The 17,205-nt window shown below is 48.7% G+C and overlaps 1 protein-coding gene across 4 annotated transcripts in view; it reads left to right on the top strand.

Moving 5' to 3' along the window:
* Slit3 (slit guidance ligand 3) overlaps positions 1–17,205 on the top strand; it is a 583,956-nt gene that overhangs the window by 434,045 nt on the left and 132,706 nt on the right. For all 4 annotated transcript variants that reach the window (XM_078052276.1, XM_078052277.1, XM_078052275.1 and 1 more), the window contains exons 8-9: positions 2,997–3,160; positions 11,697–11,838. In XM_078052276.1, the coding sequence (XP_077908402.1) occupies positions 2,997–3,160; positions 11,697–11,838 (306 nt within the window). The remainder of the gene's footprint in view (positions 1–2,996; positions 3,161–11,696; positions 11,839–17,205) is intronic.

Genomic DNA, 17,205 nt, shown 5'->3' with positions numbered 1-17,205 from the left:
AGCCTTGTAGAGGAGGGCCACAGGTTGGGAAGGGTCTGCAGTCTGGAGCTAGTCTCCCTGGAGTCTCAGTGATAGCACCCATTCACCTCATGGTTAACCATGTGCCAGGCCTGGTGCTAAGCACTTCCCACTTTGATCCTCACAGGACCCTAGGAAGGAAGCATCATTAACTCCCCCACCTCATAGCTGATACCACTGAGGTCCAAAGTTAAATCACTGCCCAAAGTTTGAAGGCACAGAGCCAACATCAGACTTGGGCAGTCTGACATCAAAGCCTGAGCTCTTACAGTCAGCAGGAACAAACACAGAACAGGTGAGCGGAGGAGGAGACCAGAGCTCCCACAGGCCCCACAGCTGATGGAGGCCACCATCCCTCAGGCCACCACCATCACAACCCACCAAACTGTTGAAAGGAATTGAAATTATTTCTCTTCTCAATTCAGAGGACTAGAACTACTCCTAGCAATGTCCAAGCTCAAGTTTTATGATCGTCATAATTATTTTTCTTTTAATAGTAGTATTTTGGGTGTTATTGCTGAGTTTGATCTCCCAAACATGACAAGAAGGTGGCTTGAGAGAATCTCCTGGCACTTTCAGTGGGTACCCTTCCTATAGGAGGGGACGGAGCTTGTCCTCTGCCCTGGCTTTTGACAAGAAACTTTGCATGGCTTCCACATGGGCTCAGGGAGTTCAGTACAGAACTCCCTAGAGAGGAGATTGGGAGGGGAGGAATTCCTAGGACACAGGGCTTGGAATACCTATAGCAAGGTCAAGAAGAGAGGCAGCTTACTTCCAGCCAGGGTTGAGAAAAACCAACCCAGGCATAAGCTGCCAAGAGGGAAACACTGACATGTTGGTTGTCTCAGAAGTTAATCAGCTCAGGAAGGAGCTGACTTACCCAAACCTCATTTTTGTTGTCCTGTTGATCTCTTACCCTCAATTGGACTTGACGGGAACTTGTTCTCATTGATTTGCCTCAGGGACCGTGCTCGTGGCCTCACAGTGAATCCCTTCAGCCTTAGCATCCATACCTTGCTGCCAAATAAGGCGACTGCCTTTTCACACAAAAGCCAAGCTAATGAAATGGTTCTGAGTCAACCGGCACACCTCAGCCTGCACTGTCCCCGCAGCCTGCCCTGTGTCCCACCTTGTCCCATGGCTACCAATTCCCTGAGCAGCACTGATACCTGGTGGGAGCTTCCTGACCTTGGGATCCCCTCCTCTCCAGCCTGCCTTTTAGGAAATAGTTACCAGCGGAAAGTGCCCTGCCATACCTTCCCTCGCTCTAAGCACCAAAAGATCATGCTCACAGTTAGACACAGGTCTTGTTTTTCCTCCTGGTGTTGAGGTCCCCCTATCAGTTTAGAATTTGGTCTCCCATCACTTCCCAACTGCTGAACCTGTGTCCAGAGTCCAGGCTGGGAGGGAGCCATGCTTGCTTCAGTTCAGGGGGTCTGACTGTGAAACTCAAAGGGGAAAATGTCTTGGGTCCCATATAATTGCCATGTCTAGGGCCTGGAAGCTTCTGAAAGTGTGCTAGACTTACCATGAAATACAAAAGACAGTAACATTTTAAAAAATCATTTAAAAAACAAAATCATAAAAAGCTGTACACAATTTTTTAGCAGGAAAAATTGCATTTCCTGTGGGATCTGAGTTCATTGAGTCTGAAATGATGGAGTCTGCAGCAGTTGAGGCCCCTTACTGTGGTTCCAGCCTGCCAGGGGCTTGTGGCCATGCAGTGGCAGGAAGGCCCCCGCCAGACGCAGCCCATTAGTTGGCCAGTGTTGGCAATGTGGACCTTACGCTGAGTGGAATGTGGTCGAGAGCCCTTCAGCTTTCCCACAGTAGGCATAGTGGTGGCCCACACCACTCCTTTGGGCTGCCACTCAATATTAAGAGGCTTGACAAAGAGCACTTGAGAGTCAAGATAACTGCTGGCTGATTAGCATGTCCAGGATCAGGCATTTGACATTTGCATCAGAAACCCAATTCTAATGCTGCTCAACTCCCCACCACTATTTCTAACAACCAAAGGACATGGGGAATACAGAACTTGGAGATCCTGATAGAGTCCTTGAAGAAGAACTTTTAGCCCATGCAAAGGAAGTTCAAGTCCTTTAACTATCTGGGATTCCCTCAGCAGAGCAACAGGCAGATCCCTCCAGGGATTCTACTCATTCAAGGGCAAGAAATTGATCTGGAATCCCAGCTCCCAGAGCAGAAAAGCCAGAGTCTGCAACTTGTTAGAAAATTTTTTCAGAGGCACCTAAATCAGTCAGAAAAGCAAATATACCAGCTGGAATTGAACTTGGCAAGAGAGGGAGGGAACCACGGAGATTGCTATGGAGTGCTGCCATCCAGTATGAACACTTTATTTAAATAGGAAGCAGAGACATTCCACCTTTCAGAAAGTACCCTCTCTCTGTACCCTACTTTCTCTGTGCAGTGTGACCAGGTGGTCTTGGTGTTAGCTGTTCATGCAGCAGGCTTCTGAAGGACACTTAGGGAGGAGATGAAGGAGAGCCAGATAAATGGCAATGGCAGGTCTCAGTCACAGTGACATCTCAGACGGGCATTGAGATAGAGAAGCATGTTTCAAGCTAGCTGTACCCCTGCTGGCGCAAGAACGGAAATTTGCAAGAATCATCCCTTTGTAAGTTTGACCTGAATCAGTATTGTCACCATAATAATATCACACTCCGTCTCCTATGAGCTGAGGCTTGCCTTGTATGAGAAAAAAAAAGGTGGAATCATTATTAAGAAATGGAAATTGCTCAGAACCCTGAAGGCATCCACTGGATGTGCCCTACATGTGAAGATAATTTGTGGCTTAGCCATAAAAGGGCTGAGGCTCCTGCTTTTGGGGGAGTGCGAAGGAAAAGGCTTCCCTATGCCATAAGAATTGTCATACTGGGGAAAGGGGCAGTAGAGGCCTGGTCCACTCTGCTCAGCACTGTGTGACCGCACCTTCCCTCTGTCTCTCCTTCTCCCAGGCGTCTTCACTCCAACCATTTATACTGCGACTGCCACCTGGCCTGGCTCTCAGATTGGCTTCGCCAGCGGCGGACGATTGGCCAGTTCACACTCTGCATGGCTCCTGTGCACCTGAGGGGCTTCAATGTGGCGGATGTGCAGAAAAAGGAGTACGTGTGTTCAGGTGAGCTCTTCCCCCAACCCGGCCTTAAACACGCAGCCCAGGCCAGAGCATGACATAGAAGGAGCCCCATAGGTTGCTCCACACACACATTAGTGACTTGAAGAGCGCTGGAGTTCCTCAAGGTGTTCAAAGAAAGAAGCACTTGACACCTGGTAATGGAAAAGCTGAAGGAACTGTTAAGGCCCCTGGTCTGGTCATGCTAGGAAACCTAACGTCTGTTGAGTCACATGTCATATGGGTATGACAGGGACATGGGTATGATGGAAGTGTTTTAGCATTTGCTACACAGATCGCTGTCCTCTGAATGTTTGCAGAAATTGGGAAACAGGACAGCGTAGGCTGCAGAGTCATCCTGCCTGGCTGAAAATCCTAGCTCTGCCCCTTGCTAGTGTGTGACTTTGGCAAGTTACCTCTCATCTACAAAATGAAAAGAATAATAGTACATAACTCAAAGGGTGGGTAGGATTAAGTGAAATAATGCATATCAGGCACTTAGTGTAATGAGCAGCCCGTGGTAAGAGCTGTGTAAGTGGAGCTTAATTATGATAGTTTAGTGGGCCCACAAAATATGCTGAGCAAACAGAAGGGTTTGATCTGTGGGTAATAGAAGTGAAATGGGAGCACAGATTGCCACCGTAGCTCACAAGAATGGATGGTGCAGACGCGTGACCGAGGCGGCTCAAAACTCCAGGGAAGGGCGGTGGCTGAGGACACAGTTTTTAAACCGGGTTCTAAGTTTTACTCGTTTGCTTTACTTTTCTTGACATCCTGTGCTTCCACTAACTTTCTCTTTTTCTGGTGGTAAAGAAGTAGAGCCAATCCCTTGATTTTCCTTAAAGCAAAAAAGAAAAAAAAAATTGTGGAGGGGTTTCCTAAAGAGTTGTACAGATTCCCAAGAGCCCAGACCTGGAACTGAAGCCCAGGGCCTCCAGAGACAGCTTGGGAAGGGGGCATGAGGAGGGAGCAAGGTCCCCGGGAGCTGAGCTGACATCCCTCCCCACCTTTCTGAACTCTTGATCCTTTCCAGTACCCAGGGCTTATTGAGCCAAGTCTGGCGACCAGGCCCCAGCATGGCCAGCTGTGCAGGCGGGTCTCCTTCTCCTCCACTGCCTGGCCACGGTGCAAGAATTCCCTTGATTCACCCTCCTCTCCCTCTCTGCTGTTTCCTCCTGTCACATTATTTCTTCATTATGTTATTTATTCTCCACAAACACTTGTCTCTGAGCAATACCTCAATAGCTTCCTATGGACGCCCACTTAGAAATCACTTCCCATGAAACACGTATAATAAAACCGTTTATCACACAGGCACCAAATTCAAATATAGTGACTATAATTACAGTAATTATTAGGCAAAAGGTGCAATATTGGCATAAGTGCCAGTGAAAGAAATAATTATAGAGTGCAGGAGTCATCCAAGAGCTAGTGAGAAAAACTAATTAGAGAGAATGTTAAAACACATCATTACAGGTGGGTGCCGAGTTTAATGCGGCACATGGCTGTGAATGCCACTTCGTCATGAAAGCATCTTCCCGCCAAGAGTGGCAGGGCATTGCTGACCCAATAACAGCCAGGATCCAGAACCCGTGGGAGTAAGGCACTCCCTCCTAGGTCCCGGAAATGCTAATGCCCCCAATTCCCCTACTCCAGGAGGGTTCAATCTCGCAGGTGGATCTCATTAGTTACCTAGGCTCATCCTGACCACCTTTGTTGATAGCAGTCAAGTTCATCACTTATGATATTCTCTGGAGCTTCTAACAAGAAGCCAATTGCTTTATGAGGACATGAGAACTGAAGTCCAAAGACTTCAGACATCAATACGCTGTTGCCCTCCACCTTCTCACTTGTAGTTTGACTTTTGGGGAGTGACTTGTATGTATGAGGGATTCATTAAATGCTTTATCAGGCACTCATGCGTAGAAATCTAGAAGACTGTAAGGGGTTATTTTGGAAAAGGTCAGAGTCAGTTTCAACAGTCTAGGGGAAATGATGAATGAAACTCCACCATCATGTGGGGTGTAGGAAGAGCATACCCCCAAAGTGCTGCCCCCTTCACACCTGCTGAAGCCAATTGTAAGACTGATAAAAGGCTCCATCTGTGGTGTGCAGCTAACCCCTAGAGGAGGCCATAGAAAAGGACAGCAGTCATGTGCTGACCACCCAGCACACCCTCATCCCAGTGCCAGCGCCCAGCTGGGCATATGCATGGAGTGGTTCTGTGTGGACTGATGTGGCTGTTTTAAGATACAAAATGCTCCCCATTCAAGCTACTCCCCTAACTACTCACCAGAGGGAGACATCATTCAAAATGGAGGGGCAAGAATTCTCTTTAAAAATAGAGGGCATCCGATTAGGGGAAGGAGAGGCACGGGCTCCAATTAAGCCATCCTGCATGTGGCTTCCTTTCAGCCATCCCTGTCAAGCAGAAGAGGAAGTGCTCCCTAGGCCTTTAAGTGGTATTGAAAATTCACCAAACACATGGCCCCAGAGAAGGAGCTTTATCTCACTCAGCCTGGGAGGGCCCTGCCTGCCCAAGTCCCTGATATCTCCCTTGAATTAAATCCAGCCGTCTCAGCCTGGGCTCTTCTCCCCAGAAGCTCTGGAAATGGGCTCCTTATCACTCCAGCTAACCCAGAAATTTGCTAAAGCTCACCTGGGCAAAATCCATCTCCCCATCAGCCATTCCTTCCCAGAGACATCCACTTTCTTCCTCTGAGGAGTCAGCTGGGAATTTTTCACCAGGGTCAGGGTATATACTTTTAGTTTATTTTTATTAACATTTTCTATAATATGCAATTTGACCACTTATCTTCCTTCAGTCTCTGCTAAAAGAGCTTCTCTGTTAACTGCTCTTGCTTTGAGGAGAAGGCTGGGCCCAGGGCTGGAAGAGTCCATGGACCCTATTTCTTTCTTGTTGCTCACAGGCTGGACCTTTATCAAAGTTCACAATAAATAGACCAGAGAAAAAGATCATGATATGTTAGTTGCAAGGTTGGGGTTTGTCATTTTTTTTTTTTAATTTTCATCTTAAGGGTTTATTTTGAGTTTAAATTCTAGGATTTACTTCCCATATATTTCCTTGATCTGAGAGAGTTTCTATCTATAATAATTTGTAATTTATAGTCATTAGTTAAATATTTGACCTCCTGAGTCAATTATCTCTTTCCTTTGAGTGTTTTTAAGCCCCCCAATTTGTCTGCCTACTTCACATTCATCTGCTGGTGGCCTTAGTATATGACATCTGCTCATAAGGACATTAGTCTTGGTTGTGGTAATAAGGATCCACATCTCATATTCTTTCAGGTGCCCCATACCTAGAACAATGCTGGAGCCTGGTGGCCTCCCCATAAACACTTTCTCATTTATTATTAAAATGAAATATACTTATCTCCCTGCAAACTGGAAAAGTTCCCTTCTTCTTCTTCTTTTTTTTTCTCTTTTTGTTTTTTAATTTGGGACTAGTTACTAAGTACAAAGATAATTAAGGTAAGCCATGACCAGCCACCCATCTCCTTAGGAGCTTTTAATTAAAACCCCATAATTGAACATTGCAGGAATGAGATTATTAGGTTTATTTAGCCATTTCCAAAATTATCATGCCTCTGGTATTTAGCTCACGTTCATTTCCATTCCCATCATGATTGCTTCAGCCGCAATGTCGTTGTAGTCTGGTGTGGCTTTGAAAGGCCAGAGGCCAGTAGGGAGGCTTAATTTGAATACTGGAATTAATTTATTTCTACATACTCACAAGGCCACTGGATTTTTTTTACCCTGTGCACGCTACTGGGTGATTTTTTTTTTTTAAGACAGAAGGAAATAAACACAAGAGTGTCCAAGCATCTCCTAGTGTATCTTACAAGATCTGGCCCCTGAGCCTGCACCCCTGCCTCCTCAGAGATTCTGAGGCACTGAGAGTTTTAATTTCACAGTATTAAGAGAGGCATTTAGGGTAGCCTTTTGGCAGGCAGGGCAAAAGAGCACTGGACCGAAAGCTGGAACTTTGTTGTTTGGGATCTATGATCTTGGGCAGCTGGCTTAACCTTCCTGTTCTTAGTCTCCTCATCCGTGTGATGGGAGTGATCATTCTAGAACCTGGACGTGCATCCTGGGGGATCAAGTGAGACAACATGGTAGGGTCTTTAGTGTCGCATCTGGCACGAATGTGGTGGCTCTTGTTTGGCCAATACGGTGTCCTTGTAAGTAATCCCCTATTTCTGGCTCCGTATTCTTGTGGTCTCCATGGACCTCTCTAGGTCTGAAGTTCGGTGACCTTTGTCCCATCATCTGGGCAGACAGGTCAGGGTCTTATGCTTTTAGCATGATGATCACCCTCGTTTTACCAGTTAGGCAAAGAGCAAAGGTGAGGTGAAGGCGCGGGAGGCAGCTTTGGTCATAGATGTGTCTTTGTTCTCTCTGAGTAGTCAGTAGGTTAGCAAGACTCCCAGTGCCCATGCGGGTGGCCTCGGGCACCTTCCCTGGAAGAGGCTGAGCTGGAGCTCATTCCTGCCCTCGCAGTCCCTAGGTGCCCCGGGCCTCCCAGGCCTTGCTGGTGAGCATCAGCAGGGAAAGCCAGCACCTCCATTTCCCAGAACTCCTGGGGTCCGCCTTCAAGGCACGGCCCTACAGTCCAAGGAGACATCGGAAGACAAGATGTCCTCCTTTCCACCTTGCTCAGCAGAGGTGGCTGTGGCTTTGCGTTGAGATCCAGCACTAACGTGGTGGTGAAGGGGGGCCTATGAGGGAGACACGGGCTCAGTCCACATCTACGTCCCTCTTCTGGATGGCAATGTCCTTCCAACCTCAGTGGGGCAGCATTTTGGTCCCAACGAAAGAATTTGAGAACAGGTAACTCAGGCAGTTATTAAAAATGGAAGAAGTGACGAGCAAGGCCACAGGCACTTCTTCATTAGTAGTAGGACATCTTAGAAAGGGGATCACTGGGGTGTTATGGGCTGGTCCATTAATATGCTCGGATTTAAGGCCACTTTCTCTGCCAGTGGACAGGCTCATGCAGGACAATGTGGATTCCTGGGGTCCCCATAAGAACATATTTCATGTGAGGAGCTCAAGAAGCACACAGGCAGGGCTCATCTAGATATTCCTCTATCCCAGAAGAAAAACTGTCCCCATTCTTTGCCGCATCCCAGCTCATCATGACATAATTTGCTGGGTGAGAAAGGGGTGTCTTCTGACTTTGTCCTGCTGAGAAATGCTCTGCTGCTGGCTCCCCAAACATGTGCGGACAGCAAGGGTTTGGTGACATTTCACAGCAGAATGCCTGGGACACCTCGACCCTGCAGTGGGAGCCCCAGGTGACTTTGCCAGCACTGACAGCTGCAGGGGAGGAGTGACCTTCCAATACAGATTTCCACCTGCCATGGCCACTCCATCTCCCCACAAAATGGCAGGTCCTCTCTTGCAGAGCCAGGACACCAAGACTCAGGGAGCCTCTCCTCAGAGCCCTTCTAGAAGGAGCATTGACCTGCATTCCTGATGACCTTCTGCAGGGCAGTCACCTCTGAGGGGTGTCTCCTGTTCACCCTCTCATTCACCCACCCTGTGCTGATTGAGCACGTGCTCCAGGTCCAGCCCTGTTTTAGGCACTGAAAATACAATAGTGATCAAGACAAAAACTGTCACTGTCCTTATAGAATTTGCATTCCAGTCTCAGTCTATTCAGGGGGAGGGACATGGGCCATCACAGGTACTCAGAGGCATACAGGGACATGGGAAAATGCTGCCAGAGAAAGTGACCCTGTCTTTCACCCTTATTTGAAACCTGAAGTGTGTTGTTTAAATAAGGTCCTGTCCTCACCTGCGGGAATGCCTGCCTGCCTGGGGTGCTGCCAGCCCAGGGTGCTGACGAGGCTATAATTACCGCTGTTTCTCACTGTGTAATTAAAGGTGTTGTTAGTGACCTGGTTAAGGAATCTTTTTCAAAGGCTTTTTTTTGTCGTGACAACATCCCTTGAAATGTAGTGCACACTGCAACAGAATCAGAGCCACCCTCTCCAAGACCCACAACTCCCCCGGGACTCAAGATGCAACCTGGGTCTAGTTTAGAATAGGATTAATTACTGCATAGAAATTGGTGTAGGGGGGTATAAGTGGGGCTTTGAAAATCACTCCAAGTAGAACTTCCTGTTGTCAATAGGGAGCCTTGAATACAGTTCTTCCCCTTCTCCAACACACACCATTCAAGTAATATTTTGACAGATCGGAAGAGGGGCGGCCATCCAGTTTCTCTGCCTGATGGGTAGAAGGGCAGGGACGCAGGCTGCAGTCCCTACATTTCCCATGGGGAAGGCGCCAGGTGTGGCAGTTCCTCTTGTGAGGCCAGCCACATTCTCCCACTTGCTGTGGAAGGGCAGGCACATCAGCTTCCTTTGGGGGATGGGATACCACCTGCACTTCAGAAGCCCTGCAATCTGAAGCCACCTGCTTCAGCCTCCCTCACCCATGGCTGAAGGGACGGGAGTCCTTCACACTGTGGCTCCTCTGTATGCCTGCAGGGAAGAACAGAGAGGAGAAGCTGCCCTCTGTCCCATTAGGAGTGTCGAAATCATGCCACCAAACTCCTTACTCACCGAGATGGCAACAAAAATGCCACTGTGACTTGCCCAAGGTCTTCAGATAATTAATGGCAGAGTGATACTCAATTGTAATAATAATAATAGCAATAGCTGATTTTACTAAGCTCCTCCTCTGTGCCAATCATTCTTCTAAAGAGTCTATGTGTCAACTTTCTTCACCTTCCCAAAAAACCACGCTATAAAATAAGGCTGTGATCCCCCCTTTTACAGATGGGGAAAACAAGGCACTGGGAGTAAGAACCAAGGGATGGAGCTAAGATCCGCACCAAGGCTGTGGGACTCCAGAGCCCCCACACTCAGCCAGGATATTCTTGTTTCTGGGTTGAGGCTCCTGCGGGCTGTCTAAGCTCCCCGGATTGGAGCAAAGCCAGCATACCCCTGTCTCTGGGAGAATGTTCCAGGAGGCTGTTAGTGTAACCATCAGCCCTCAGGCACTTTCCATGGTCTTCATTGGATCCCCTCCTGTGGCACTAGTGACTTTGAAGTCCTTGTGTACTGGACAGGAATCAAGAATATTCTCTCAAATATCCCAGCTGAGAGGATGTTTTTAAATATTTATTTTGCGTGTACTTAGGAGGTGAAAGGCAGTAAAACTCTCTGGCCATTGGGTCGGCACTTCCTGGGGACAGAAACATTTCAAATTAAGCTGGAGGCATCAACTTGAACTCCGACAGACAGATCAGCCTTTGGAGTCATGGGCACTGCTGAACACTCCACGTGGAGTCTCAGCGTCCAGATGGGGACTTGCCCGGGATCCAGTTGTCACTCTGATTCCACCACCAGGGATGTCTCGCTCTGGTTTTCATTTCTCCTCTGAAAAGGGGCCAAACCAAAAATCATTTCTGTCATTGGTGTTTAATCTGCCTCCAGGAGCCCCCGCCAGAGGTTCCAGGCCCCAGCAGTGGGGAGCCCTGCAGAGTTGTTCTGAGCTTGGTGCAGCCTGGGCCTCTTTGCTCACAGAGAGGTCTTGAAAGACACTGTGATGACCACTGCTGGCTGGATCTGAAAGGGATGGGATGAGTCCTGGGAGGGCCACTTCATCGGGTCTTCTTTTTGGACCAGAACATCCGCATTTGAAAAATACAGCATGGGTGTGAGATCCTGACCTCACGGTGAGGTAGCAACCAAAGCATGGGAAAGTTTATAGTGTCTTTAAAATATTCAAGTTTGTTTCTTCTATTTGGGATTTAATGTGAATAGAGAATGTCATTAAAATTCTCTTTAACTCTGAATCCTCAGTTGGGTCAGTAATGGGTTTGTGTGTCCATTTGGCTTTCTAAATAAGCTCCTGGGGTGCCATTTGCTTGGGGTTTTTATGACTTGGCTTTAAATTCACTCTGGTTCACCTCATACAAATGAAGGGCTAACTTCAAAATACATAGCAACTTTTATTTGCCTCATTTCTAGTGAGGGAAATTTCATTTGCATGTTCCCTGGGCATAAAAGCCATTCAGAAATAACTTGGGCATCGCTGCTGATGAACGTGTTGACATGTAACAACATCATTGCCCCAAGTGGGGAAATTCTGCCACCTTGTTGCTCCCACTTGATTTGACACCTCTGGGGGCTTCCAGCCACTGGAGAAAGGACTAGTTTTGTCTACACTCAGCCTTCAATCATCAGATACAAGCCAAAACCCCAGGGTGCCATTCAAATGTTGGGCACCCTGCAAAAGTGGTCCCAGCAAATACCCTTTGGACCAGTGTGTGTCTTCAGGAGTGACTGACCCTGGGGCTTGGCTTCTCCTAACATGAGAGGCCAGGATGGTGGGACGAGAGAGCAGGTGCAACAACCAGAAGCAGCGAGGTCAAGGCCAGACTCTCTCCTGGGGCTCCCCTGTCAGAAGCGATGATTTTTCAGACAGCTTTTCAGGTGAAGCCACATCCTTGGGAAGCTGGTATAGGGTCATGGACAGGAGATGACTGTTGTGTTCCTGCCGACAGGTCCCCACTCAGAGGCCCCATCCTGCAATGCCAACTCTCTCTCCTGCCCTTCCGCCTGTACCTGCAGTAACAGCATCGTGGACTGCCGAGGAAAAGGGTTGACGGAGATCCCCGCCAATCTGCCAGAGGGCATCGTGGAGATGTAAGTGCCCGAGTTTGCCATCCCTCTATCCCAGTCGGTCCCTCTGGGGGTCATCAGTATCTCACTGCTAGAGCTGACTGTTAAAAACCCTCAGGAATCTCTTCACCATCCTCCCTGCCTTCCCCAGCACGCCAGCTGAGGGTTAAAGACACAGACGTCAGAACCCAGGCCAATCCCATCCCGCCTATTGCTGCACATAAAGTTTTATTGGAACACGTCCATGCCCGTTTGTTCCATGCTGTCTGTGGCTGCTCTCATAGGGCAGTATCATGACAGAGGACCATGTGGCCTGCAATGCATTCTGTCTGGTCCTTTGCATTAAGTCATCTGTCTGTGCCCCAGGATCGTGCTGTTTGTATCCTGGCCTTCCCATTTATTATCTGTATGACTTGAGGTAAGATAATTGCCCTTCCATCTTTAGTTTTCTCACCTGTAATAATGTGATAATTACAGTATTAAACCCCAATGGGTCATTGTGAAAATGAAATGAAATTCTGCACGTGACGCACTTACTCCACAGGCCGCTGCTTTACAGTCTGGTGAGTGGTGGAGGAGGGTGTGCCCTGAGCCCACTTCCCCACACACTCAGGGGCGCTGGCTCTGATCATACGGGCAGGTGTGTCTCCCAGATTAGATCTTCCTGTAAAGAGACAGCACTTGGCACATGGGTGTATATGTACAGATGTCAGAAATTTCAGGAGAATTTGTCCACACAGCGCAGATTTGTCCACCCTCCCCTTGCGGTTAGGAAACAGGCAGCGTTGCATTCTGGAATGAGTGGAGTGTCAGTCAACACTGACCTCAAGATCGCTCTTTAAATGACTGCAGTTGTTTTCATTTTCTGTCTTCACCTTTAGGTAGCTTTATTGAAAACACCATCACATGGACCCCTTCTGCTGAAAACTCATTAGATAAAATCCCTCCAAATAAGAGATGTGCTTCCCTCACCTCGCTACCCTTCATCACCTCCTCCTCCCCCACTCCCCTTCTCCTCCTTTTCTCCCCCAGCCCTTGCATTCCCTTTTGTTCCAGCTCAATCCAGTCGATGGCTCCCCGGCTTTTCCTTTCACTCCTGTGTTCATTCAGCCAATACCTGTTGGGAGCCCACTGTGTTACAGGCACTGGTCTGTGCTTGGAGAGGCAGCAATGACAAAATAGACAAAATTACTGCCTTAATGATACTTGCGTGAGGGTGGGGGATAAACAAGAAACAAAGTAAAGTAAATGACACAATATGTTAGAAGGAAGTAGGTCCTATGGAGAAAATGAAGCAAAGAAAAGACTTCAAATAAGTGAAAGAAAAAAAAAGCACAAGTAGATTTCTAGAGGAAGAGTGCAATTAGGTAGTAGGGATGGCATGTGCAAAGGCCCTGAGGTAGGCCAGAAGCCAGTTGGCAGGGGATGAGTTCAGAGAGGTGATGAGGGGCCAGAGCCTGGGGAATTTTAAGGACTGGTTTTACCCGGAATGAGAGGCAGAGAAACATAGGGCTTATAACAGTGGAGTCCTTCTTCCTCTTTCTTCATCTTCTTTGCCAGCTCTTTCTGGCTCCCTTCAAAGTGGTCTTCCCTAGCCCCAGTAGGCACAATCACGGCTCCACACCTTTCCTGCAAGCAGCAGACTTTGGGAGGAGTCCTTGGGGCCTGCTGTGCATAGCCACTGTGCCCTTCACCATCTGCTCTCGGCCCTCAGTTTTCCTTTCCCCAGCACCAGCGACCACGTCACTCAGCATTCCCTGGGACTCCCCTCAGTCCTCAGCGTCACTCTGGCTCTAAGCTCCTCTCCCTGAAGGCACGGAGGCCTCTCCTGCCTCTCCTGCTCATGCCTTGCTTCCTGCTTCCCTCATTTCTCCTAGCCCCAGTTCCTGCCATCTTCTCTTCCTGCACCAGCCCTTTCACCATCTTCTCCTTCCCTTGGTCCACGTTCCCTTTCCACTTCCACCCCATCCCTCTGCCCCAGGCCCAGCGCTCCCCTCTGAGGACCCTCCCCTTTCCCTCTCCATCCACACCAGCTGCGACCTTCCCGGGCTGTTCAGGACACACTTCCTGCCAGCCCCATCCCACTGAATTGTCCCCATGGGTGGTGCCCCTTCTCTTCTCTACTTGTTCCTTTCTCACACCACCTTTTCTCTTTTGTCTTCTGCCACCACAGACTTTCCCTTGGCCAGTTCCGAAACCACAGTCTGATGAAAGAGGCCAGTCCAGGTCATCAGGCCAGTGACACCCCCCCCAGCCCTGGGCATACCCCTTCTCCCCTGCTTCACATCTCTGTGGGCCTCACAGGACATGGCTCAGGTCTCCAGGAGAGAGAAAAACTGCAGATGTGCACCTTGGAGTGCAGGTCACACTGTGCCTGCCTGGCTGGGCTCACGTCTGGGCAAGCTGGAGTTGTAACTGCCAAAAGGCTGCCTGGTCCTCACTGAGTTTCTCCCACCTTGAGGTTAAGTGAGAAAGGAACAAACAATGTGATGTTTTCCCATTGAGGAAAAGTGCTCAGTCTGAAGGAGTCCTTCCCTAAGCTCCTGGACTTTTCTCTACTCTCATGACTATTAAAAACGTACTTTATTTTACAAAATGATTACTCCTGAAAGCAGAGAATGTGTGTATGTAATCATGATATAATTATGAATACATGTATATTATATAAATATGAATTATATAACAGAGGGAGGGAGAGAGAGAGAGAGAGAGAGAGAGAGAGAGAGAGAGAGAGAGATTGCCTTTAATTGTCCAAATAAAAGATCTGTGAGCACCTAGCCCATGAAATGCCCAAGTCTGGACCTCAGCAACCTAGCTAGAATGTGTCTGAGGATAAAGCAACAACCTGGTGGCTAAGAGTACAGACCATGGACTTGGACAGACCTGCATTCCAGCTCTGGCCCTGTCTTGAGCCAGAGCCAAGTAACTTCCAAGCCTTGGTTTCCTCACCTAAAAAATGCAAAGGCTAATGGTACCTCTTAATGGTTCGTATGAGAGTTAACTGAACACGTGCTGACAAAGGCTTACAGTGTGTCCTGGAGTGCACTCTGATAACCATGGCTGTTGTCATGTTGCAACCCTAACCGCTCCACGAGTGCCACCAGTTTTATAGGGGTGGTGATGGGTTAGAAGCCACACCCTAGGAGCTGGAGCTGCCTACACAGGGAGATCCTCCGCAAAGCAGGTCAGATCTTTAAAGGTGTGTTTGAGAGGCCAGGTTCTAGACAGAGGCCAGCCACACGCCTGTGACCTGGGAGGAGGTGTCTTCATGCCGAGGCACGCAGATGTGGCCGGAAGGCTGCCCCAGCTGTGGGTACCCAAGGTCCCCCAGACAGATCTGCAGGGCTCCCCTTGCTGCACCTGCCTCACTTTCCCCTGTGATGAAATGAAGCTGGGAAATTCAAGCAGCTGAGGATTGTTTCTATGCTGGGGAGGGTACTTAGGGTAGCGACACCTGAGAGAGAGAACTTGATGGAGGAAAGGGACCTGCCTGCTCCTAGCGGCAGTAGAGCCTGGGCTGGGGACTCTGCATCAGCCTGAGAATCTCTGAAGAAGATAATATTCATCCTCCTAGCAGCAAGGGACCAGCAGGTGGACGGAGAGGTGAGAGAAGGGAACAGAGACAGTAGGGAGGAATGGGAGTGTCTGGTTATCATCCCCCGCCCAGACACATCTGAACTTGACCTTTCTGTTTAACATGAAGAACTCCACCTCTTGCCCAGGACCATCTATATAATCCAGATGTGTGTTCCCCTTCAGAAGGGCTTGGCGACATCTCAGGCTCTCGTCTCCCTCTTCTCAATCCTTGACTATTTGAGATTCTTTTAAATTCCCTTGCCTTGGAGAGGTCCTGCCCTGCGCGACTTTGGAAGGGGCATCTCTCATGCAAAGCAACCTGGCAGACTCCCTTTGATTTTTTTCTGAAGCCAAAGCAGCTCAGAGGAGCATGTGCTGGTGTCCTCGCATACCAGAGCCAATTCCTCTAAAAATAGCTTTCTTCCAGAGAACCCACAGCGAGATGCTTCACTGCAGATTTTCCTCGAAAACTCAGTTTGCATCAAGGGCGTCACTCACACTGTTCCCTGATGTTTCTCTGAACTGGCTCCAGCCTCCAGCCAGAGCAATCCAGGGAAGAGCCAGAGACCACACGTGCCTGCCTGCGTTCTGTGGTCTTCAGATGCCCTCTGGGGCCTTTAAGAGCTCCGGAGGGCCTCGCGTGCTTAGAGCCCCTCCCTAATCTCTGCTGCATCTTCTGCCGTGTCTGCTCTACACCCTCATGCGGTGTCCTCAGGGTCATGTCTCCTGCTATGGAAGGTCCATTTATTTGATGGAGAAAGGCTGTAGATAGGTTTCAGTGTCAAGTTGCACGCAGAAGCAGCTAGGAGGGAAAAAGCGGTGTCTCCACTGTCCCCTTGCTCCCATTGTTAATCTGCCAGTGAGGAGACAGCTGCTTAGCAATAGATAATCCCCCCCATTACAATGGTCACCAGAGGGGCTGAGAGAGAGGTCCGAGAACTAAAAGCCAAATATACCCAACAGAACCAGAGTTGGCGAGCTCTAGAAGCCACAGAACTCTATGACTCAAGTGTTGGGAGAGTGCCAGGTTTCTGAGTGGATGCCCAGGCAAGGCAGGAAGGCAAGGGCTGGGTGCAGGTGTTGCAAAAGAGAGCCAATCAGGAGGCACAATGGTTTCCAGCAGAGTCCTGGGGCCCAAAGTCCTGTGTTCAAATCCTGGTGCTGTGTCTGATTCCAGACACGTTTCTTAACATCATCTGCTTCACTTGGTTTCCCTCTTTGCAAAACAGGGGTCACATACCTACCTAGAGTTTTTCCACAGGATTTAAATAGCACAATATGTGGAAAGTTAGCATAAGTTTTGGAAGCTACTGAAAAAAATGGAATTGAAAAAGCAAGAACTATGCACATGTGTGCACCTGAGACATGATAGCATAATTTAGTCTCAACTTCCTGTACTTTCATTTTTTTCTAAGATAATTTTTTTTTAGGGTTGACAATACAGCTAGGGGTAGAGTGCTTGCCTAGCATGTGTGAGGCCCTGGGTCCCATCTCCAGCACCTCACCCACAGACACACAAAAAGTTCCTCTGCAGATATCTGGACACCTGCACACAATAAGGAGGGCAAGTCTGGTTCTGTCTACACCTGTTTTCTGTAGGTGATGCCAGGTGTCCCGAGACAGTAGGTTAGTGATGGCTTGTGCCAGATTTGCCCTCAACCTTCATCTTTACTGTTGACCAAACATAGAGGCTCAGTGGGGGAGTCTAGGGCTCACTACAGGAAGCAATAGTGAGACAGGCCAGGAAGGGGTGTAGAAATGGGGCACAGAGAACAACCTTGAAAGGACCTTCTCCCTCACCCCTGTCCCAGACCT

The sequence above is a fragment of the Ictidomys tridecemlineatus genome, chromosome 1 (assembly GCF_052094955.1).
Source record: "Ictidomys tridecemlineatus isolate mIctTri1 chromosome 1, mIctTri1.hap1, whole genome shotgun sequence".
NCBI classification, from domain to species: domain Eukaryota; kingdom Metazoa; phylum Chordata; class Mammalia; order Rodentia; family Sciuridae; genus Ictidomys; species Ictidomys tridecemlineatus.
The sequence above is the reverse complement of the archived record's forward strand: the minus strand, read 5'-3'. Positions and strand labels throughout refer to the sequence as shown.